This window comes from Lycorma delicatula, chromosome 2 (genome assembly GCF_047948215.1).
Source record: "Lycorma delicatula isolate Av1 chromosome 2, ASM4794821v1, whole genome shotgun sequence".
NCBI lineage: Eukaryota > Metazoa > Arthropoda > Insecta > Hemiptera > Fulgoridae > Lycorma > Lycorma delicatula.
Window position 1 is genome coordinate 155,525,269 of NC_134456.1, and position 26,731 is coordinate 155,551,999.

The following is a 26,731-nucleotide window of genomic DNA, read 5'->3' on the forward strand; positions in this document are numbered from 1 at the left end:
GGAGATGGCCAATATCTTTTAAGTTAAGAAGTTTATTTTTTAAAGACTAATTTTGCTTTTGGATAACATCCAAAGCAAGTTAGCTTTTAACTAACAATATAAACAATCTTATATAAATTAAACATTTCATCTGAGCACTAAGAATTTAATTAATTATTCTTATTCTACATTCAAGAATTCATTTTTAGTGGTAATGGTATTATTAATAGTAATGGATTCACACAATCTTCTAATGATGGAGATATCTCTGAAAATGTATTTCTTCAATGTAAACAAGAGTGAATTGTTAAGTAAAAATATCTTCCTAAAATTTTTAAGGTTTAAATGAATTTATTAATTTGGATAATATTATTAAATAAAAGGTAGCAGTATTCATAACATAATCATACTCACCCTCTAGCATCTTTTCTCCAGTATGGAGCGTATAACCCAGTAAAAGCAGGAACAAAATAAACATCAGCAGTAGTATTAACTTGTTTTGCTATTTTTTCACTCTCATAAGGTTCACCCATCATGTTCAGATTCTCATGAAGCCATTTAAATGCAGCACCTGCCATTGCTGAACCTTCTAGAGCATATACTGGTCGTGTTCCAGGACCCAATTGAAATGCTACTGTTGTTACCAAACCATGAGTAGATAATACTTTCTGTTGGTTAAAATAAATATTTAATAGTATTTTTTTGAGGGGGAGAAAAAGCAGATATCCAGTGAAGTATAATTACAAACATTTATCTTCTACAGAAAAAATTAACATTGTTATTTCTTGCTTTACAAAAGTTTTATTTGTAGCATAGAATTAAAATTAAATTAAGTTCTATAGGGTTGAATGTCCATGGAAAAATAAAATAATAATAATAATAATAAAATAAAATAATTGGAAAAATCCAAAGTGTGTTAAAATGTAAAACGTGTAGTAAACGCTGGGTGTAAATACCTATAGGTGCTGTTTAACATGGATGGTCCTCAAACCTACTTATGAGGATTCACAAGGACTGCATTAAAATTTGGATGTGCTTTAAGATGGGTAGTGTAAGATGTTAAAAACTGGTCCTGTCTAACCCATAGTGATGACTCTCCGCAGTCAACAAGTATGCTTATGACAAGGCTTGATCTAAAGGCACCTGTAGCAAGATGAAGGAAAGCATGTTATAGAGCATCCAGCATTTTAAGCACGATGATGCGCTAAAGAGTAAGTGACACAACCATAATTTAAATGGGAACGAACTAAAGAATAATAAAAATGCAACATACATGATCGGTCAGCTCCCCAATTGATGTTGCTAAGGACTCACAGAATATGTAGAAATTTGGAAATTTCATTTTTAATTGTTTGATGTGTTTGACCCATATAAGACTGTTATAAAAACATAAACCTAAACACTTAATGTCAGGAGAGATACCTCTTAGCTCTTTGTTGAGAAAAATATGTGGAATGAAAGGGTTCTCCAGTCGAGATAGACTACACATTTTGTTTTATCAGGTGAGAAGGTAAGGCCTCCAACTTCACCTTTGTAAAGGTGAAAGCTTCAAGCTGAGATATAATGTTCTGTAATGATATATGTAGAAAACTCATCAACAAATAAACAAAACGAAACAAGTAGTGGCACATATTTAGTAATATTTTGATGGCTGTAGCAAAAAAGGTGGCACTTTTCCTTGAGGTATTCTATTCTCAAAGGTGACATTACCTGATAAAAAATTCCCAACACGAACATGGAATTTCGGTCATTTCCTCTAACAAAAGCAAGCATATTGCCCTTACTCTCCATTCTTTAAGGGTGTTTAAAATACTACGTCACCAGGCCATATCGTACACCTTCCTGATATTGAAGAAGATAGCAACGAGGTGCTGGCGGAGTAGGAAACCATTTTGAATAGATGCTTCCAGTAACACTAAATGGTCAATAGAAGATTGCCCTTGGCGGAAATCACCGACATAAAAGACCTGTCTCTCTAAATACCATAAAAGCCTGCAGTTCCCCACTCTTTCCATCACTTTGCATAATACACTTGTCACAAGAGATAGGGTAGTAACTTGAGGGGCATGCTTTATCTTTATGACAATGGCTTCTGACCAGACGGGGTGGGAAGACTTGTGCAGAGAATAGACTATTATAAATACATAATAGGTGTTATAGCAGCAAATAAGGAAGATGTGACAGCATACTGAGACGAATGTTGTCAGGTCCAGGGGAGGTGTCATGTGAGATTTTTAGTGTGTGTGACAATTCATTGAATGCAAATAGAGTATTTAATTCATCAACGTTTTTATGATAATACCTAGCTGTATCATGTATCTCTGAAATTTGTTTCTATATAATGAAGTGAGAGACACTGAGCAGAAAAAATCTGCTAAGGTAGTTGCCACTGTAGAAGATGATGAAAGGAGTTCTTCAAGAATAAGTCCAAGTATGGACTGTTTCGGTGATCTGCAAATTATATAGATCTTTTTCCACACAGTAGACGTGGGAGTAGTGTGTGAGATAGTGTCTACATATTTTGTCCATGACTTCCTTTTAGCATCCAAAAATACCTGACAACAAACTGCTCTAGACTTACAGTACAAATTTAGATGTTCATTTGTAGGTTTGCAGTTATCATCATTCCACCAAGGAACAGAAGGACATCTAGTGTTTCCCAATGTTTGCGGGATATATATATTACTATTCTCAAGTATCAGGGACGTAAAAGAAATAAGATGATGAAGGGCATCTGCACCATCATCATACTGTGATGGGAAAGCTTTATGGTAACTGTTCCAATCTACCTTTTCAACAATCCATCTCAAAAGCCTTTAGTTCACCTCGTGGTCAACACCAAAAGCAATAATAATTGGCCTGTGGTCACTGCCATGAAAGTTGTCACAAACAGACGAATTAAAACGAGGGAGTAAACTTGGTTAGCATAAGAAGGAGAGGTCAATGTTGGAAAATGCACCAGATGATAAAGACAAGAATGCATATGATCCATCATTCAGTAAACAAAGGTCTAAGTCTTGTCTTGCTCTGTTTAGCAGATTTCCTCAAGATGGACATCAGTCCATCTCCTACTATTAATGATGGCAATGGGATTTGCATGAGGAGATTTGGCATTTCTATAGCACTGAACTCAGAGTTCAGTGAGATACAAATTGCAGATATGCAATTTGACTACAGCAACTGCAGAAATGAGGGTAGCTAGTGGTATTCTTGTAGCTGACAACTCATTCCACATGAGAATAGCAAGTCCACCCAATCTCTCTAGTTTCTACAAGGCATTGTACCTTACAGAAATATCCGCTGAGTGTTACTGCATCTTGTAGAAGATGTGTTTCTTGGAAGTACATTATTAGTGGACTTGTCAATAATCTAACATCTTCAATGCAGGACCCAAGACCTCTAACGTTCCAATGAATAATACTCACAAAGATATGGTGATTTGTAAATTGGATGACTCATCAACTAAACTAAGATACCACTGTTAAATTATATCATGCACAGAAGAATAGAAAACCAAGGCATTAAACATTAAGAGAGCTTAATAGCTCATGTCAAAAATACTTGATGGAACACAGATGTAAGCAATATTCAACTAATGGATTTTACCTGTATGTATTTAAAAGTGTAATTAAATAGGATTATTTATTTTGTTATGTGCATCAACAAGAACAACTGCTGAATAAATATTCAAAAAGTCTGGGATGACTTCTTTGTAGAAAATAGACTGGATTGGAAGCAGTACATTGGCTTCTGTTCCGATGATGCTCAAACTATGACAGGGAAATATGGAGATGCTGCCACCAAAGAAAAATTGGTAATAGAAAATTTTACCCTTAGTAGCTGCAGCATCTATAGACTTCTGCAGTAAAACAGATGCCTGAACAATTTAAACATGTTCTCCAGGAAGATTTATTTTTGAAACTGTTCTTAATGGGCAGTAATCAGAATCAGTTACTGTTACACATAGAGGCGAAATGGCTTTCTAAAGGAAAAATGCTAAACAGGTTATCTGAGCTACATTCAGAGGTCTATGTGTTCCTAATGGATAGCGATTTTGAACTGCATGATCGATTGATAGTCAAAGTATGGATGACAATATTAAGCCTACTATCAGATATTTTCAACCGCCTCAATAACTTAAATTTACGTTTTCAAATTGAAATAACACATCAATTTTCAATATATGACAAAATAAAGGTATTTATCAAAAAAATGTCAAATAATTAATAATAGTGTTCAAATGAAAACCAACAATCTTTCCAGATTTGGAAAATTTGACAGTACACATAATTGAAATGAAAGATAATCTAATCAATAATGTGCAACACCATTGCCTAACACTCATTTGAAAAATATTTTAAAGAAGAGTATTTTTAATTAATTCCTTCGGATATGAAACCCTTTAATACTGGTTATTCATACCAAATTTCCACTGAACCACCAGATATTGTTTCACTTGTTTGAAGCATGCAGCACCATACTTCTCATTGAACTTTCAGTCTTCAAGAATATTATTATCAGTAATGTAAGTAAATTTGTAATGTAACATTTCTTTGTAAAGTAAATAAGAATTTGTAATAAGTAATACATAATTTTTTTTATTAAATATATATTTTCCAAAAAAATTATAATTTTTTACTGCTTCACAACTTTAAAATATAAATCTATCGCTGTCATAAAGACATATTACATAGTTCAGTGGTATACTACTGATCTGCAGTTCACGTAAGGGGTATGCAAAGAAAATATTTAAGAACCACTGGTTGAAGGGCTTTGTGGATGGTTATCAGCAAAGAGATAATGACTGGTGCTCAGGATGGCAGTTTATGTCGCATAGCAAAAATTTGTAAAATCATGTGCTCAGTTTCATTATTTGACAGCTGAAGAAATAGGAAAGGTGCAAAACATTGATTGGAAGGATCATGTACATTCTTATGAAAAAATTAGAAATGCATGCATGAGATAAATGAAAAGTTTGTTTTGTGACTTTGAATGCTGGATCAGAGAGATAATTTATCTTAGTCTTCTGTCAACAACTGTTTGAATTGTGCTAAGAAAATGAAAACTTCGCTGAAAAAATTAAAGCAGGTGTAAAATGTGGGTTAAATGATTTATAAAGAAATAAAGTACAATGTTTATAAAGGGCAGAAAAAAAATTGCTAAGATAAAAGGGTGTGACAGATCAAGTTAAATGTGGCAGTCATGAGAATGATTGTTTTTAACATTAATCATGATGTGTATCATAAATGTTTACTTTAGGTACAAACTATGCATCACTGGAATTATCTTGAAATATTAAACAGAAAGAAAATGTCATGAGAATAGATTTGAGTTGTTAAAACACAACTCCTGGATCAAGACAATATATCAACTCAATCACTGAAATTTGTGATTTTTAGTCAAGATTAAATGGCTCCTGTTGTCTAGGCTTGAACTCACCTAACCTGGATCCAGAAATTTTTTCTTATTTCTCAAACTGAAATCTCAGAAATGACAATAACCTGAGACAATTAAAGTCATTTATTTTATTAAAAAAATCATGTATTACTTATTAAACATTTTTTAATCAATTTTTTCTTATAAAAACATTTATCCAGACAAAACTTTGACAATCAGTATATGCTAGTTAACTTCACAAAGAAAAAATTGGAGAACTGAATAGCTACCATTAATACATTTTTTGTAGAAAACAGAATTTACAGTATTAAACTTTCATTGTACTTGAACATTTTGATTGTACATTTTTTAAAATTATGAAAAAATTGTATTTCTTAAAACTCCAGCTTCAGTTAATCAAAAATATCAGTTTTCAGAAGTAAAAATATTAATAATTAAAGTTAAGATTGAAAAGAATTTACTTACAGTTTTTCCTGTGTTGTATAGAAGAAAGCAACCAGCTCTATACGTATTCTTTGCTTGGCCTTCAGAAAGGCAACCTTGGCCAACCAATGATGCTTGCTGGTTTCCTATTATCTAATACAGAAATCAGATTGGAATTATGTTATTTTAACTTTTTCTTTCAAAGGTTTTCAAAGAACTTGAGAGGAAATAACAGGATTAAATCTAACAAGATAATAAATAAAAGTACATTAAAGAACCTTGAACCAGGACCTATACATTAGCCAGTATCTTCACCAACTGAGGGGTCTTATTATACAAGGTGTGAGAAAAGTAATGAGATTGCTAGCGATCTAACAACACTGTCTACCGGTCTGTGTTAGACCGGTTTGTTCATCCCTTCCACATGCTCAGTACAAGTTTCAACTCCGTTCAGCCAACACATTATTTTTGACAGCACCATCAGTGAAGTTGTGTTACGAAAATGGAGCATCGGAATTTAGAGCAACGTTGTGCAATCAAGTTTTTGTGTTAAACTTGGGCAAACGAGTGTGACCTTTGAAAAATTGAAACAGGCCTATGGGGAATATTGCTTATCAAGAGCAAAAGTTTTCCACTGGCACAAATCATTTTTGGAAGGCCAAGAACACTCGGCCTCGAAGATCAACCTTGCTCAGGGAGACCTTCAACTTCAAAATCTTATGAAAATGTTGAACGTGTGAGGGTTCTTGAGAGATCAGACTGTCGTTTAACAATAAGGATGATGAGTGAACAGTTAAATTTGAACACTTTCACTGTACATCATATTTTGACAGACGATTTGGACATGTGAAAGGTTTGTGCGAAATTGGTGCCGAAAAACCTCACAACGGAACAGAAGGACAATCGAAGAAACATGTGCGTTGATCTTCTTGAGAGGGTTGACAATGACCAAGAATTCTTCAATCATGTGATCACAGGTGATGAATCCTGGATATTTCAGAACGATCCTGAAACTAAGCGGCAAAGTGTAGAGTGGCACACTCTGTCATCTCCTCAACCGAAAAATTGTAGAATGAGCAAATCAAAGATCAAAACCATGTTGATTTGCTTTTTTGACAGTAGAGGTATTGTGTATAAAAAACTTGCTTCTCCAGGATAAACTGTCAACCAAGTGTTTTACAAAGCTGTCCTTGAAAGGCTCAGGAAAAGAGTGATTCACGTGAGACCAGACATTGCAACAAGTGGATGCTTCATCAAGGCAATGCCCCGTGTCACACGGCCATTTCCATTACGGAATTTTTTACCTCAAAATGCATTACTATGGTTCCTCAACCGCCCTTTTCACCTGATATGAGTCCTTGTGACTTTTTCCTTTTCCCAAAATTGAAACATGTTGAAGCCTTTCAGCACTGCTACCAGGAGTGGGAACAACTACTCTGCCAGTATATAGCTGCCCAAGGGAACTACTTCAAAGGAGATAATATTGTTGTTTGAAAAAAATAAAAATTTTGGTAAGTAAAAAGTCAGTCTCATTACTTTTCTCACACACCTCATGTCACAATAAAATAAAAAATATCACATTAAAAAAAATGTTTTTCTTTCTTAATTTTAAAAAAAATAAAATTCACCACAGGAAACTAAAGGGCTTGTATACAAAATATACATGTCTATGAAAAATGATAGATCTCGTTTAACATTATACATTATAAAATTATGTTATAATTTAACATTATAACATTATGCATTATGCTGCATTTGATGTTATTATTTTTTTAATAATTCTTTAGATATGTTATCATGGTGAAAACCAAAAAATACTATTTTTTGAGCTTTCAGTTGCCTTAAATCACTTATAATGAATAAAAAACTGGACCAATTGCATTCACATTTTACTCAATTTATTCTATTACCTTATCAACTATGAATTTTGAGATTAGTATCTTTTAACTATTTTTGAGTTATTTGATTTGTAAAACCATGTAATTTTTAGATCTGTACAACTTGTAAACATAAAACAAGGTTTGTAGCTTTCATTGTTATTCTAAATTGAGGAGTAGCAATTTTATAAACCACAGTGTTACATATAGTTATAAATTTTTATTTGTTAAAAATTCATTGTTTTAGTTTGAAAGAGGGAAAAGTCACCCTTTAACATTTCAGTTTTATTTAGAAAAAAGTTATTACATCATGAGTATCTTATTAAATCTAAAAAAACATTATTATTATTATTAATACCTTAGTTTTTGCTTTTCTACATTATTTTAATAATCATTCCGCAAACTCATTCTCTTTGCAGTTTTGTTTTAGTTTACCAAAAATTAGTTAATTTATTGTAAATGTTTTTTTCTGAATTTTATTTTTAAGCTAAAAAGCTTATAACAATAACGAGGAAAAGAACCACCATGAACCCAAACAAAAAAATAAAAATAACTTAAAAAGTTTTTTTTAACAATTTTCAAAAAAGAGATGCTATTTTAAACATGCGCACGTGTGTGTGTGCGCGCGCGCACACACACACACACAGATCAATAGTGATTTTATGAAACTTATTTTTATATTTTTTGAGTATTTAGATAATGTAAAATATTAAAAACTTATTTGGAAAAATCTTCTGTACTCATGACAATTTCTTTAAACCATAAAAATCAGATGAAGTCAACCAACTTTATGAAAAATAATTTTGAGGTTTTAAAATATCTAAAAAAAATTCTAAAAAAACAGTCCTTATGTATTATATGAACCACAACACAAAGGTATAAAATTATTTAAAAAATATTAATTAAAGATTTTGCCAAAACAACTTACACCAGATATACAAATGCCTTCCAATCCTGGCTCTTTTATATAACCAACAATTTCAGAGGAACTTTTAATCTCGGGTAAAATTCTCATTGGAATATCAAAATGTCTGAAAAAACCAAAAAAGTATGGAAAACACAAAAATTATATGAATTGCAAGCATTTAGCATTATTATAAAGTAGCTTTTTTTTTGTTTTTTTTTTTACTTTCCCACATACATAGACAGAATATAAAAAAATTACATATTAACCAAACATGTCACGGCGCTCACATCCAAGGTGCACCCTCAATCAGATAAACAAGTTGAGCTTTGAATGGGTTTATTCAATTCAAAATTCAGAATCAAATCAAGAATTATAAAGAGGGTGATAAAAAACCTGCCAGTTAAAGGTGTTTGTTTAGACAAACGCAGTGTTAGCAACAGTGTGAGACCATGCAATAACATGCATTCACTTAATTGGCCCTTACTGTTTATTCTTCATCATTCTCTAAAGCTTTGTCAATGTTTTCACAGTAAACATATACGATTATTGTCATACCTGGCATCATAAATTCTGCCAATAAAATTCCTTTATGGTTCCAAAAAGTAGTCATAATTTTTTATTCAAATTAGTTTGGATTTGTTGGGCTTGTTTGGTGAGTTTATGTGCATCTATTGCTTGGAGAGTGCTTTTGTTTCGATACTGATCCATGTCTTACCTCCAGTAACAATACTATAAAAAAAAACACATTTTCTTTATTCTGGTAGAGCTGAAGAAAGGTAATGCTCCTCCTATCTTTTTGTTTTGTCAACCTCTGTAAGTCATATTGGTACCCATTGTGCAAGTTTTGTACATATCATTCTGCATGAACTGAAAGCTCAGGGGTGATTAAGGGTCAAAGACTTCAATATTTCTACAACACTGTCAATATGTTCGCTGGGCTGCAACATAAGAATGGCAGGGGACATTGGATTGACTTGTGTATCGATTTAAATGGTAAACACGGGAAATTTTAAGTAACACCCGGAATATTCTACTATACAGAAATAATATGTAATGCAAAATAATTTAGGTAGCAATGCAATTTTAAAACCCAAACATAAAAGCTATCATTTGGCTTCTTTTTTTTATTTAAGTAATCAAGGAGAATTTATTTAATATGCTCAAATATAATCTGTGTTATCATAGAGTAGTACTAATCTAAGTTTTAAACCTCTATGAACCATAACCAAATCTATTTGTTATCAGAGTAATATACACAATAAAGCACAATATTCTTCAAGGTAACTTTATTTTTTTATGCATAAAGTTGCATAAAAGAAACAAAAAAATGTATTCTTTTTTTCTCTCCGGATTTACCTACATTATTAATAATATATGCATAATAGTTTACTTGCAAAGAAGAGGATCCCATCTTAATGAATCAATATTCATCAGCAACGTACGTGAAGCATTGGTTACATCAGTTACATGAATACCTCCATCTTTTCCCCCAGTCAAATTCTAAAACAAACAAATAAATAACAAAGATTAAATATTAAATGTTAAAAGTCATATTTTAAAAAATACATGGCATGATTATTTAAATACATAGAATGCTGCATAAATAATGATTTGGTTAGATTAACGTGAGTAATTATGTTTGTTCATGTTTTGATGCATGACTAAACCTGAATCCAATAAAGTGATTATTAGTTTGTGAAAACAATAAAATGACTGCACATAAACAAAAATTAATGATTGATATTTTGAGCAGAGAATTTTAAAAAAATTTGTTTGAAAATTGTGAAAAATTGCTACTGAGACATATTTCTAAAAAGTCAAAATTTTTGGATGTTGCTTAAATCTAATATTAATTGATAAAGGAATTCAGAAATACTCCAGGAAAAATGTTGAAGGCCGATTCCTAGAAATGAAAACATTGCGTAAACCATTATACAGGAAAGGGGAATATTTCAAATATAGATTTTAACAAAATTCTAAAGAAAAAATAGGTTAATAAACCATGTATTAACAAGTCCAGATGCAGGTTTGGAATTATGAAGAACAGTTTTAGCGGTAGTGGTAGTTACAGAACTAAAGCAACATTGTTGCTTCTTTGTTTAATAAATAATCCTTTTATTCTGACCAGTATATAAAATTACATTATGCGGATCACAATAGAAATGGGTAAACTGCTACTATACAGATAAAAAAAGAGCTTCCTCAGCTTTTGCCTGGATGGATCAAGGGAAACTGTGGTAATATCTTGATCAGAACAGCATCACAAAATACACAATTATAATAAAATAAAAAATAGATATGATTAAATTATATATATAAAGTTTAAAAAAAATAAATACATGAAATAACTAAAAGTAAAAAATAGCTTCTAATTCACAATACAAAAGCCATTAATAAAAATTATTTAACACAATATATGCACATGTTGGATGGGATGCAGAAAACTCAGAAATTTTTAAAAGCTTTATATTAGCAATATGTAAAAATTCATCAACAATAAAATTGTCTTGAAAAAATCTTTTAAATAGCTAAGCAATCTATTAAAAATGGCAACAAAAGCATTATAATGCTCTTCCTCTTTAAAAGGTCAAAGTAAGGTATTTTTTGAGTCGAAGTTTTATATTGAGGTATAGGAAAACTGTTATGATGTTTGATTTAATGATAAATAATATTATTTCCAAATGTGTTTTGGTTACTTACCACTTACAAACTTATGATAATAGATAATACACTGTAAAACTTACATGTGGAACAACAAAACACCACCAAGAAATAAAATAACTTAAGATTTTGTGTAATGGGTGTTGATCATAACTGCTGTTACAGAACACTCCTCTTATTATAAATTTAGTTTTTATTTATTCAAATGAGATTTAAGGCAATTAATGAAGAAAATATACTCCATAAAATACACATCTAACGTTTTTATATTTCTTTGTTACTAATCTTCTATTTCATTCTAAAAACAAATTTTTGTTTCAGTATTTTTTTATATCATAACTTTCTCAATTCTCACAAGTATGATTAACATTTGAAGAGTATTACTGAAAAATAATGCAATTAATTATCTTTAAAATGATATAAATAATACTATAAACTTATGTTTAACATCCAAAATAACCAAAGCTTGTTAAAAAGATTGCAGAATTCAATAAAAATCTGGCAAGTACAAAGTTTTAACAATACCTTCTGGAGTTAAATTTTTAATAACATATAAATACCTCTTTATAAAAAATCAGTATACAAGGTTGTTACTGATAAATTGATGAGACCAATAAATTGTGGATCGACAGATTTTCATACAAATGTTCAATATTGTATCAGATATCTAAAAACAATTTAGAAACAGTTTTCAGGCAACAGAAAAAAGCTATCACATACATATCAGTTATAGACATTACAAAAAATGTAGTTAATCTTATAAGGATTTACAATTACTTAATGTTTCTTTTATAATTTATACAAGTGGGAGATAAATGTAATGCACTGACATATAATGGAAGAACAAAATAACACAAAGTGATAGCTGCTACTAATTTGTAGTTTCATTTCTCTACTACTACAATCCAAAACTTGTCGATTCATATCCTCTCATTTCAGTCATCATTGTTACTGAGTGTGGCTCAGGATGGAGAGAATGTATGTAAATGGTGAGTACATGAAAAAGTAAGTTTTTGTAGCAAATAAAATGTATAAAGAAAGGTAAAATGTATTTTTTAAATATATGCCATATTTATTTCATCTGACTATCTCATTTCATTTACAAGTTATGAGCAACTGTGTGTTATATTTCAGCAACCCCTATAAAAGACATGTTTTCAATTTAAGTGTTCTGCAGTATTAATTTCAATAATTAAATTGATGTTTCTACGAAACAGCAGTGTTTAAAACGTGGTCCATAGTCAGTCTCTTAAAGTCAGTATCCTTAAATAAGTTCCTTTACATGTGCCATATGTAATAATATGCTCATAAGTATTTATGTGATAATTTATCAGTACACATTTCAAATTATTAACAATCTAATTTAAGAATACTTGGAATGCATTGAGAACTTCTCTATATAGAACTTAAACCTTAGATAAAGTGTGAAGTTAAATCTTAATCTATAAATGATTAACTAGCTGTGACTTACTAGCAAGAACTCTAAATAAAACATTTTCAGTTGAAAACAATTACTATCACTAACAGGGATTTTTAAGTCACTAATTTTGTATTGTGTTTCCCTACCTAGGGAAATGGATGAAGCTATCCTAAACTACAACTTAAGTAATACTTAAAAAAAAAGCAAAAGGGCCAAATTGATAGAATAAAATATTCTTAAACCTAAGCACAACCACTAAACTACTTGTTCTTTCTTGTTTTTTCATTGGGAATTGGTGCACTGTTTCCTTTACAGGCAACAAGAAAATATGCCAGAAAATTTCAAACAAATTCTTTGTAAAGCTTGTAAAAATGGTTAATTTTATCAAAAAATGACAAACATACAAATTAGTTTTATCGAAATTTATTAGAAAATTCACTCTGGATTAAGAATGATTAATAATAATTCCTATTATTATTCAATAAGTGAAAACAAGCATAAAATTGTCAGACTGCATAATTTTTGCTATCTACTTTAACAATTTAAGCCATATCTCAGTTATTTACCAACCGATTTGAACAAATGAGGTATCATTTTGGTAGCAATAAAAGGCTTAACATTTTATCATAAAACATTAATCAATAAGATTAATATTTATGGAGCTAATAATGATTAAAATATTTAATGGCTGTAATTTTTTAATTTTCAAATGTAAAATTCTCAAACTTACAAGGTCTGTTCAGAAAATATCCACACTTTATTTCTTTAACTTTTTTTCTTAATTTTATAGATTATTGGTCCTTGTCCCCTTCAAAGTACTCCACTCTCCTATTCTCACACTTTTCCCAGTGGTGTTTCCACTTCGCGAAGCAATACTGGATAGCTTCATTTGAAATGGCCTTTAAGATTTGCGATGAACCTGCTTTAATGTCATCAATATTTTCAAAACAGCTTCCTTTTATCACCGATTTTAATTTTGAAAAAAAAAAATTATAAGGATCCAGGCCTGGCGAGTAGGGAGGCTGAGGGAGGACAATCATCTGATTTTTGGAACAAAACTGAAGAATTGACAAAGCTGAGTGTGTGGATGCATTGACATGGTAAAGAAACCATGAGTTCTCGCCGAAACTCTGGTCTCATTTGCGAATTTTTTCATGTAAGCATTGTAAGACGCCTAGATAGTATGCACAGTTCACTGTTTCACCTCGAGGCATGAATTCAAAATTCACAATTCCATTAAAATTGAAAAAAAAAACAAAGAGTTTTGAAATTGGATCAAGAGTGATATGTTTTCTTGGGGCGTGGAAATCCTTTGCCAATCCATTGTGATGATTGAACTTCTGTCTCAATGTTGTAGCCATAAACCCAACTTTTGCATGAATGTTACGATCCTCTGCATGAATGTTTCATCATCATTGTCTTGTACAAGAAGTTGCAAGCAAATGTCCACTTGTTCTTTCTGCTACTTGATCATCAAACAAGGAACAAACTTTGTTGCAACTTGATATATATTCAATTTTTCACTCAAAATGTCATAGCATGATCCAATTGAGATGCTAACCTCTTCTGCAAGCTCTGTGACAGTCAATTGGCGATTTGCACACACCAGATTGTTGATTTCCTGAACATGAGTGCTATCAGTTGAAGGCCTTACTGATCGAGGGTCATCTTCAATTAATTGATGAGCTCTTTTAAATCATGAAAACCATTCGTATAACTGCATACGACCCAGATCATCCTCTGTAGTTTCAAAAGTTAAAACATTTCTGTGAAAGTTTTCCCCAGTTTCATGCAAAATTTTACATTGAATCGTTGCTCCCAAAAATTGCACATTACAAAAAGCAGTACTAACACTTAAACACGTTGCATAACAATAACACAAAACTAAACAAAACATCAACAATCCAAGAAAATGTGGTTACAGAGGAGGTTATGCGAAACACAATGCTGTAAATCGCACATCACTAATTTCTCCATTGGCGCTTAATTAAAAATGTTCAGTTATTTTCTGAACAGACCTTGTATATATTCTGTAAAAGAATACCGAATTTAATTACAATATGGTCAAACTAAGATATACATTTTTATTGAAAAAACACAAAATGGCAGACAGATGGGAAAAGTGAAACGAGATAAAGCATTTTTTCCACATGAACCATTTGTTTTGTGTCCTGAATCAGTACCTTAAGTTTGGGTATACTACACACCCTGTTAGTTTGGGACACTACGCACAAAGCATCAGTTTATATAATTATATTAGTTTTATTTAAATTTTATTAAGATGCTACCAAAACTTCCTTAAATTTATATTATGTGTGCAAAAAGCAACAATACAATCAAATAATGTTAACAGCAGTGTAATACACAAGGATTAATAATAATAATAATGCTTTAAGCCAAATAAAATATATGACTGCTTTTAATGTTTTAAAAATAACTGAACATCTCTTAATGATGATAATGATGAACGTTTGGGAAGACCATCTACTAGCACTACACCAGAAATCTCATTACTGTTTAGAATGCAATTGTTGGAAGATTGTAAGCAGACCATCAACAACATCTATTAATAATGTGAGATTATTATACAGCAAGTAACAGTGGATTTGTTACAATTCAACAAGAGAAGAATTGCTGCAAAATTCCACAATAGCTGAGTGACAAAAAAAAACAACAACAGATAAATGTCTAAAGTGAACTGAAAGAACTGCTCTGAATTGACCTAAATTTCCTTTCTAAGGTGATAAAAATTGGATTTGTGAATATGACCCTGAAACTAAGCAGCAATCATCCAATTGGAAAGGCTCAACTTCACCTTGGCCAAAGAAAGTTCATAAAATCAAGAGCAACTTAATTTTTACTGATATATTTTTCTGATAATGATGACATTACTGACAAGGAGTTAATACCGTTTGCCCAGATGATGAATGAAGAATTCTATCATGCTGTCTAAGGTGGCTGAAGGAGAATATGAAAAGGAATCAACCAGAGCAAGTGTAAAAGAATGACAAGGGTTTTCCCACAAAACAATGTGAGGTCACAAACTAGTTTCATTGTGCAGTAGATTTTGTGAAAAACAAAATTGCAGTTTTCCCTCATCCACAGTATTCACCTATGAAAAATGTCTTGACAAAACTACTAAAATGAAAGTAACTACTACTTTACAACTAAATTTGAAGGGAATAAATTGATTTTTTATTGAAATTTTAGTTTGGTAAGGTTTTCAATCCTTTACAGTAGTAACTCTCAACGTGTTTAGATCCGTAACCTCCCCAAAAAGAAAAAAATATATAATGAATATTTTGCATCCCCCAACCGCAAACCCAATGAAACTTAGTTAAAATTTCATTGATAGCAACAGGTATGAACATGCATGCAAAGTATACAAACAAGAGCAATTTACAGGTTCCAACTTGACAGGTGCTCTTTGTAATTTGGTCTGCTTGCATAATATTCACTTGAGTGTCATGTTTGAATATGCATATAATATGTTGAACACATTGCGCTCTCAGCAGTATAAAAGAGGCATAAGGGACTGCAGAATGTCAGTTTAGTTTCAAATGCAAAGTGTGCATCTGGTGCCTTTATTTAAATTATTAAAAGCATAGTTTCACTGAAAATAATAACTGAGGTTTTCCTTTTATAGTGTGAAATCAAATGGAATAAATGATTTTTTTCCAATTAGATTGTTATGCAAAATGAATAAACTTGTGAAAAGATGAAGCGAGCTATCTACATCCAATGAATAAATTGGTAAAAAGTCAAGATTGTACAATGAAATTTATTTAAATTATGGTTTTATCTCATTGCATAGAAAGCCACAGCGCATTGTTTTCTTTCAAATCCACTCTGATGAAAGCATGAAGCTATAAAAATTAATTTGACACTTGGAAACTAAACATCCGAGTCATAAAAGAGTTACATACTTTGAAAAATCCACAAGCTTCTATTTGTTAATCAAATACATTTGATGCAACTTATCTCGTGGCATTGACAAGCTAAGATGTACAAACCCTGTACAATTGCAGAAAACCCCATATTGCATGCTGCAATTTATATGGTCATCCCAACCCCATAGGGGGAAGACACCCACCTTGTGACATTACCGGTCACCACACCACTCCCTCCGATCCAAGCCCTGAGGGGCTTTACCCAAGGTTGTCTTTAGATCCTCTAACTGATTACATCTCACAGACAATAGCCAGGCCTCGGTCGGGATGCCACTGATGTAAATGCATCAGCAAACATTTGCATCAGTAAATGCATATCAAATTTTGCCTTCATGTAGGCCTCAAACGGGTATCTTCACATCCAACCTAACATGATTCCCTCAAACTAACTAATTGAAACTGCGGAAGCATGAACCCCGCGCCTAGTACAGATTTGACAACAGTGTTTGTGACTGTGAATACCTCAGAAAATGAACAAGTTTAAAGTTAAATCAGTGCTACACTTACCAACAAAAATTGTGTTTTACGCAACATAGAAATTCAGACGTACACCCAAATAAGTCGACCAGTTTAGTTCACCTAACAAGGGGAACACAACCTTATTCCAGTCCGCGCAGGAGCCGGGGACAAACCCCATACCCCCAACCAATCCTATCAAGGTGTGTCGCATGGCATTACCAAATCACGATCAGGACTGCCACTGGCAGAGGGAAGCCACACCCCGGTCGCATGTGTCAACATGCCCCAACAGGAACGGTCATCCCAACCAGTAGAAGTCCCAAAGCGAATCACAAACAATACCAATATAACCATGGCAAGATGCCAATGCACCTACCTCCAACCAATCCAATGCCTAAGCTGGAATCCTAGCCACCTGGGATCCTACCACGATCGAGTACCTCGATTTAACTCCCTCTGCAGACCTACACACTGCAAGGGTATGAAGGAAACCAGCCACTATAGACCACTCCTTGCGAATCATCCAGTTAATATGAGATCCAGAAAGGAACGTATTCTCTCAAGTTCTCTAACAGCGTTAGAGAACTCGTTTCCAAACGAAACCTAGCCAAACTCACCCGAAAGGCACCATGACCAGAGAGAAACTGTGTGATATACCAATTGGGTGAGACCCATCCAATCGCACCTAAATCAGACGCTATAGGAAATATACCATGCATGTAGTGACCTGTGGGGGATTCGTACCACCTGACCTGCCAAGACACAAGGCCCTGGTCTTCAATCTCCTGCTTTCATTCTGATGTCAATAGATTGCTTACCTTGGAAATGTAGTGTTCCCTATGCTCAGTAGCCAAGATATCTATTGGTTTGACTCCAGCTATAACACAGACTGCCTCCCGCAAGACTGTTCTATAACCACCTATAACAGTCAGCAAGACGAGTCTCGTTGGGCTCGCAGCAAAATGCACATGCAATACCTAACAGCCATGTGGTGAGGCCAGACAGGCACCACATACAGCATAACAGCTTTGCTGACATCTTTGTAAAGGATATGCATGGTACAGTAATTCAACCCCCAATCGGAATGAATGACTACAGACTCCATAAAAGGCATCAGCAACCTTTTTTGCTACATACTGTAGATGTTCCTTGAACTGAAAATTCTCATGAAGAATAACACCCAGGTATTTTTGAGTCATAACGTACAGAATGGGGAACCAGCCATCCGGGCCCAGATTCATCAGGTAGTAGCCAACTGGCCCTTGAGCAACATCATTGCGGTTTAATCTGGGCTGAAAATTATCTTATGTCGGAGACTCCACAGTCAGAGTGTCTCACAGTACGAGCAGCTTGGAACTCTACCTCGTTACGCCAATCCCCTTCAATCAGTAGCAGCGCATCGTCACCATAAGCGACGACTCATCAACCATATGGCAACCTTAAACGCAACATCGAATTGAATTCTATGATCCAAAGAAGGGTAATATGAACACTGCCCTGAGGGCATCCTTTAGTTAAGGTCTTACAAACCTCTGAGCCGCCGTCACTCAGGGAAACAGTCCGATGGCTAAAATAAGTTGAGAGCACTACTAGTTCATTTTGTGTACACTTAGGCTTCTGAATCTGAAACAGGGCAGATGGCCAACATAAATTGTTAAATGCCCTGGATATTTCCAGGAGAATCCCTAACACATATTTACATGGACTAGAGCAAGCTATATCAATCACATTTAGTATGGCATCCTAGTACTCTTGCCTGGTCGGAAACCACATTTGTTGTCCATTAGCAAATTATCAGTGGCCAATCTAACATCAATATGCAAATATAGGCCTTCTAAAAACCTTGCCAATCACTAGCAAGAGCGTTAGTGGATGGTAAGAAGAACTAACAGTAGGATCTTTGTCGCCACCTTTGAACAACACCAAGTCTCCACGCTTCCAACAAGCTGGTCAGTGGCCAGTGAAGAGCAACCTATTATATATTCTAGTTATAGGACGAAGGACTACTGGAAATGCTTGGACGAGGAGGTGCACTGTGATACAATCACATTTGGGGGCTTGTGCCATGCCATACTACAATCACCTGGTGCACTTCCACTTCAGAAGATTGTGAGTTGGTATCGAAAATCACAACTTCCCGCCTGACATGCTTTCTTTTCTTTCTTTTTCCTGTTTAGCCTCCGGTAACTACCGTTTAGATAATTCTTCAGAGGATGAATGAGGATGATATGTATGAGTGTAAATGAAATGTAGTCTTGTACAGTCTCAGTTCGACCATTCCTGAGATGTGTGGTTAATTGAAACCCAACTACCAAAGAACACCGGTATCCACGATCTAGTATTCAAATCCATGTAAAAATATCTGGCTTTACTAGGACTTGAACGCTGTAACTCTCGACTTCCAAATCAGCTGATTTGGGAAGACGCGTTAACCACTAGACCAACCCGGTGGGTTCCCGGCTGACATGCTGGTGGTATGAAACCTCACCCACCATAGTGTTAACCAGGAGCAAATCACTCAGCAAAATGTTAAGGACATGGTCCTTATCAATTTCCACACCCTTGCGGGTTGACAAGGCTGACAAGAGGACATCTTTCCTGCACTTGTATCCAAGGGCTCTATACACAATGCTCCAAGGGTCTATATTTCCTTGTTCCTGAATGAAGGAGTGCCAGGAATTACGTTTGGAGGACCTAATGCTATGAAAGTACCTAGCCCTCGCTCGGCGGTAATCTGTAGTTAGGGCCGCATGTCGATCGGGATCACCCTCTCGTTGCATAGCCCTTCTTAGTTGGTTCATAAACTGCCTCATTACTGTCAGTTTCCGAGACCAACTCCTGATATATGTTCCTGGCCAGTGCCCAGTGCCTCTAGGACTGGCAGCTTCAGCCACTGCCACCACTGCAGAGGTGAAATTTTCTGCAGGACATCTAATGGTAGGTCGTCAAGGTCTCGAGAAAAAGTCTTCAGTCTGGACTCCAACAATGAGGAGAATTTCAGCCAGTCCACTCTCCTATGCAGGAAGTGCCCCCAGTAAACAGGAAAGTGTCCCTCATGGCCATCTGTCTGACCACAACATGGTGCCCATCAGAAACTTGCCGTATAGAGACACTATCAAGCAACTTCCTGCACAGAATAGCAGACATACAGGTATGCCCTACACAAAACTTTTTCCAGCTCTGAAAGCCTGGCAGATCATCCGTAATTACATATGGGTGCTGCAGAAGGACAACATCGAGGCTCCATCTCTCTACAATCTCACCTAACTCAACCTGGACTACATAAGCATCCTGGGCATTTAGTTGACCAAACCTAACCATCTAAGGAATTAAAGTACAGCGTAATGGCCCTTATGTAACAGCCAAAATCCTTACTAACAACTGGGTGCTCATGATTTTTATGCAACCTCTTACAGTTAGCACAGGCCGGAGCCTCGGACCTATGCGAACAATCGTCACGCTTGTAGCCATCTTCGCCACAATGGCCACACACCAAATCTGCAGCACTTGAAACATCTTTGGACAGCCACGTACTATATTACTCGGCAGGGCATTCAATCGATAAGTAGTCTGCCTGCAGACGTAAATTTTTGAAAGAGACCAGTATTTACCTCGAAGACTCCATGACATTTCTGGGTATTACGCCTACCAGTTTTAAAGACCAACCTGCAGTCCCATTGGAAGGGGACTTCATCCAAATCAGTGTTCTGCTCCCTAATGAGAGGCAAGACATCTGCATCGATCAGGTTACGGTCAATATCATCTATTTTCACATTCAATCACTTAACTGCCTCAGAATCCCTAATTGCCTGAATGGTCTCCGTATCATCCACTACCACAACTAGTCCCTTGCCGGTTTCTTTAATGTTCCTAATTTTAAGACCTTTCCAATCACCCCAAAGGGCAACTTGGAGGTCTTTCTTCAGCTGACTGCTGGACACAGTCAAGCCCTTCTCCCTATTAACAAACAGATTTCTTAGAGGACTGGCTTGTTCCGTGTCTGTCCCTGACCACCTCAGCATACCTATGCCGTTGCAACAGGGCCAGGGCCGGTTTTTCAGCTACAGTTACTTCAGGCCGTGAGATAAGAACACCTCGACGAGAGCTGTGAAAGCCTCTCAGAAGAATTTGAGTTGGGGCAATAATCTTTTCTTGGTAGCAGCACTAGTACACTTGGAATTTGCTAAATAAGAAGACAAGCCACCCAGTTCTGCCAAAACATAACGAGCCAAAGGAGCAGAGCTGCCAGGCCTGCCTCTGGCTTGTAAAAACTCTTCAAGTGGGTTCATACCCTCCCGGGTGGTCACCCCTATATCTACCTCTGAACTATCATTGTCAGGACCAGTGTTCGAGGAGGTCGAAGGATAAGGCTCCAGTTCCCTTTTCCGGCTAGGCTTCTTACCCACCTCACTGACTTCTGTCATGGTCGGAGATGCCCTGACCTAACAGTATATGAACAGAAATGCTCACTGTATTCCTTCTACTTAGATGTTGGGCACAAGCATGATGACTACCTACAGAAAGCCATGGGCAGCTGGAGACCTTCTGTATTCTCCTGTCTTTGCACTTCTTCGCCGCTACTGGATCAAATGTGTGAAATCAAAGATCAACACACAGCTACAGATTACGGCCCTCACTCTAAAAGAGCGCGAGCAGGACTAAGGGTAAAGACCCCTTTGCTCATAACAGGGACTTGGGACCAGAAGTTGTTGCTACTCTTTTCGCCCCGATGAGGCAGGTGCTTGAACAAATCATGCACCAAATCCTCTGAATCCCTGTGAAAAGGGTATGAATCATCTTAACAGTAAGGGTGCAAAACCATTGTAACAGTTCTCATACAGCAAGATTGTAGAACTGGGGAAGGTACACACTCGACCACCAGCTCAAAAATAGCACTGAAAAAGACTTTATATAATGCAACTGTTTGTGAAAAGACCAGGGGTTATATGGTCAGCAGAAGAAATTACAGGGGCGAAAGAAGCAAAAGAAATTCCTCTTTCTAACAACACAGTATCAAGGTGAATCAATGACATGGCTGCCGATGTTCAAGATCAGATAATTCAACAAGTGAGTTCAAGTGAATTTTTTAGTATTCAATTTGATGAATCTACCAATGTGGCCCTTTCTAAGTTCTATGTTTTGTTAGGGACAGATCAATCAAAGAAAATATTTTGCTTTGCAAATCAACCTGGTCATGCAACAGGACATCTTTTTGATATTTTTTATGAAGCTACTAAAAACTATAACACAGATTGGACAAAATATGTGCAGTATGTTGTGATGGTGCAAAGGCGATTACAGGAAAGAACATTAAAAGATTGTCTTATACCAAGGACAGAATTGGTGCACTGCTTCCTTTACAGACATGCTCTTACCACAAAAAATATGCCAGAAAATCTCAAACTATTCTTTGTAGAGCTGTAGAAATGGCTAATTTTATCAAAACCAACCATTACAGAAAAGGCTGTTTGCTAAACTGTGCTAAATGGACAAAAAGAAAAATAACTTCTTTTACATACAGAAGTCAGATGGTCATCGTGGGGTAGAGTTAACCAAGTTATTGGAATTATGAGATGAATTTATAATGTTTTTTCCAGAATAAATGTCATTCTCATTATTTTTACAGAATAAAGGATATATGTTTCTGTTGGCTTACTTAGTTAATGTATTTTCACATTTAAACGACTTGAATATGAATTTACAATGATGCAAAAAAATATTTTATAAATGACAAAGTTCATGCTTTCATTAAGAGGATTGCTATCTGGATTATTATCCATCTGAAAAGCAACTATTTTGATATAATTCCACTCACTTCCAATTACACTGAGAAAAATTTGGATGAAGAAGACACTATTATTCACCACACTTTGGATAGTATGAAGATCATTTGTGTGAGCTAAAAATTTAGTTAGCAAAGTATTTCTTGGAAGATAAATGATTTCTCAAAGAGAAATGAGAAGAATACTGAATCCATTTAGTGAAAACATTGTTGCATCTCCTAAGTAACCAGTTGAGATTCACAACTAACTCAACAAAATGTCTGCTGATAAAACATTATAACTACAATTCACATTTGAAGATTTAGATACGTTTTGGCTTGCTCGTCAAAGTGAATATGGAAATTTAGTCACAAAAGCATTGAAAATAATAATCCCTTTTGGCACGTCTTACCTGTGTGAAAAGGGTTCTTCACTTATGGTTACGCCAAAAAATATAGGTATAGCTATAGCTAAATATATGAATCATCTTTTTTCACTTGAAAACAACCTACTTCTGTGTTTTTAACATAGACCCACATACAGAGAAACTTTTAAACGAAAAACAAATGCAACCAACTTATTAATTTATTTTCTTTACATGTATACTAATAAATATACATAAAATTTTTATAATAAATGATTTTTTTTCTCATAAAATGATTTCATTATTATTTAAGTGTGAAGGTGTAGGCCAATTTAATATCACCGCAACTCCCATGTAGAGAAACTCTGCTCTACAGCAATACAGTACTGTTCTGAAGGTCTAATTTGTAATGAGAAAAGATTATATACCTTTTAATATAATCAGATACACATATACGAAAATAAAAAGATTATACATAAAATACAGCAACACAAAATAAAGAGAAATAAATCAAGCCAAGTCTACTAAACAGTATATATATTCTATATATATATATATATATTAGTAATATATATAAATAGAATATATTATATATATATATATATATATAATGTATTTTTTTTTGCACTGTTTATATCTTATAAAGTTTTGAGCTTATTTTTGCTTTCAATATTATTATTATTTATTGTAAACTGAATTAAAATCAAGACCATATGTTTTGTTTTAGAAATAGTATATTATTTCTTTATACTAAGTTTTTTAATTACATCTAAGAATTAGAAGCTTTTAGAGATAAAATTTAATTTAGAGATAATTTAAGGGGCATGTTCCATGAAATTTTGGCAGGCAGTTGGTAGTGTGTAGAAAGCAAATTAAACTATTTTGAAAGAGACAAGACTTAACAGTTGCTTCACATTGAGTAACTTTCTGCAGGAGAAGTTCAGAAATTTTCAGGGCAAATCTCATGTAAAATAAAAAATAACTCATTACAAATGACATTAAACTATAATGCATACCCATATAAGCCATGAATCAATAGTGCCGAAGAAACAACGCTGATCATGTATAGCTTTAGTTACAGCAGATATATTATCAATCATCCAACGCAATTTAAGTGCACTAAAATATGGTGAAATTGGTAGGCCACATAAGGGTTTAAAATAATCTTTATTATTGTCTGGAAGTCTTCCAATTATTTGATCAGCTATAGTTGCTGTTCTGATATCTGACCAAACTGAAAAAAAAAATATATAACTTATTAATAGTAAATTCATTTGAATGTAATTTTTTTAAACATTTAAACTGCAATAAGAACTTATAATCAATAAAAATTAAGCTTAATTACAGTACAGTTGAAAAAGAACTTTACATACATTTTTACAAATGCCAAGTTGTAATAGGTGTGCAGTTTATTATACATACAGTTGTAAGGTGTGCAGTTGTTGACTATACATCCATATTAGAATAACATAAATAACTTAACTTCAAAATTAATCATTTTGATTTTCAAAAAATAATATTAACGTTAAAACTGCTGTACTTTATTAACAAAAGGAACACCACAAGAGTAAATGGAGGAAGAAAATAAATTACAAGAGTGTTTATGACCCATACAGTTTGCTAAATAGTTACCTAACAGAATAGGTCTCTTGACAATTATGGAATTTGTTGACTAAATCTGTAATAAATGTTCAAAAAAGATTTTGCAGAAACTGAATGTGCCTCTACAGACTAAAATGTCATAAAACAAATAAAATAACAGGTTCTTCATTGAGAGCTATAATTTTGAATTCCTAAGTATTTTTTAGCAAACACACATCAATTTTATTTAGTAATAGTTGTTAAATAAAAACAACACAATTTAATTTAAAACAACACAAAGTGAAAATGGAATGATACAGTCTCCAACTAAGCAAGAAGTTGAGAAAATTCACTACAAATATGAACATTTTGTGAAGACTAATTATAAAGTTCATGGTGCTTCCAGTCATAATGAAGGACAGTATCATAGCAACTGTAAAACTAACAGCTGAATTTCAGAAAACTGGTCATGTTATTCATGTCAGCATGCAAGTCAATCAAAGTTTCAAGTCAACTTAAAACATTACAGTTGTTCCTGAAAGTGTCACTGAAAACCAAGGTTTTCAATTTAAAGATGTTCACAACAATTAGCCATGTCAATGACTAGCCTACGTCATGTTTTTAATAAAGATTTTGAACAACATGCTTACAAGGTGCAGCTGATGCAACAGTACCGTGCTCAAAGTCAGCTTTATTTGCTTGAATACTGAAAAAATAGACAGGTTAACCCAATTGTTTTAAAAAATTGTTTTAGTGATGATGCCCCTTTCCAACTGAATGGGTTTTTAAATAAACAGATAATGTTTATTTCCAGCCGGATGGTCCTACTGCTCAAAGTAAATGTAGATGGATCTAAACTCCAATGATTGCATTATCGTTTGAGGAATTCTCTGGATAGGTTATCTCATAAAACTGACATACCAATGGGCTGCCAAAATTGTGAGATCTAATGACTTGAGTTTTTCCTTTGAAGCTTTATGAAGGATAAAATCTATTCCAATAATCCACAAACAGTTCAAGTGCTTAAAGAGAATAATCAAGCTGTTGTTGTACAATAACGCTCCAATTATATGAAAAGGTGATGCAGACTTCCTTCACAGGATTAATATTTCTAACAGAAACCAAGATGACCATTTATCAGATAGATATTATTTCACATTTAATCATAAATTTTGTATTTTAGATTGAAACTAAGATTTCACAATTAATTTAAAGTAAGATCTCTTAATATAGAAATACCTACAAAGAGATATAAAAAATTTCAGACGACCAGAAATGTATTATACACATCAGCCTGTTAATAACTGTTTAAGACTTTCAAAAATGCTGAGTGAATAAGACAAAACCATCTTCTATGGCTTTAATAATCAACAAGACAACATTCACCATTATTAAATTAACTGGCTACAACAATACAGCCTGTGCTCCATTACAATCTTTCTTTTCTCCAGAATAAAATTTGAACTAGTTATATAGTTCTGCCAAGTGATGTATCAATCTCCTTCATTTCTGAAGAAAATTCAATCAAGATTATGTGAAAATTTTCTAGTGATACACATTATGTCAGATGAATCTCATTTATACATAATGGGATATATTAACAAAAAAGACTATTAACGAAATTGGCCTTTCAAACAACCTATCTTGTGCATGAAACCTCTGCAGTGTTAAAAGTTTATTTTTGTGGTGTAACAATATGTGGAATCATTAATCCTTATTTCTCAGATGTAAACAAAAAATTAGTATCTGTGGCTCAACAGCACACTAAAAAAAAAATGAATTATTCAAGTACAATTTAACATCTATCATCAATAAAGACATCGCGACTCATGACTTTTTGTCATGAGTCATTACTAAAAGAAAGACAATTATGAACTACAGCTCCAGCAAGATGGCACAAGAAATACTCACATGTCATGAAAATATCTATAAATAACTTAAGCATGTTTTC

The 26,731-nt window shown here is 33.8% G+C and overlaps 1 protein-coding gene across 11 annotated transcripts in view; it reads right to left on the minus strand.

The window, feature by feature from the left end:
- The window catches only part of LOC142319334 (glycerol kinase 3-like), a 113,785-nt gene that overhangs the window by 41,464 nt on the left and 45,590 nt on the right, over positions 1 to 26,731 (minus strand). For all 11 annotated transcript variants that reach the window (XM_075356515.1, XM_075356519.1, XM_075356518.1 and 8 more), the window contains 5 exons: positions 24,216 to 24,433; positions 9,974 to 10,083; positions 8,605 to 8,707; positions 5,842 to 5,952; positions 394 to 647 (listed from right to left, as the gene is read on the minus strand). In XM_075356515.1, coding sequence (XP_075212630.1) covers positions 394 to 647; positions 5,842 to 5,952; positions 8,605 to 8,707; positions 9,974 to 10,083; positions 24,216 to 24,433 — 796 coding nt within the window. The remainder of the gene's footprint in view (positions 1 to 393; positions 648 to 5,841; positions 5,953 to 8,604; positions 8,708 to 9,973; positions 10,084 to 24,215; positions 24,434 to 26,731) is intronic.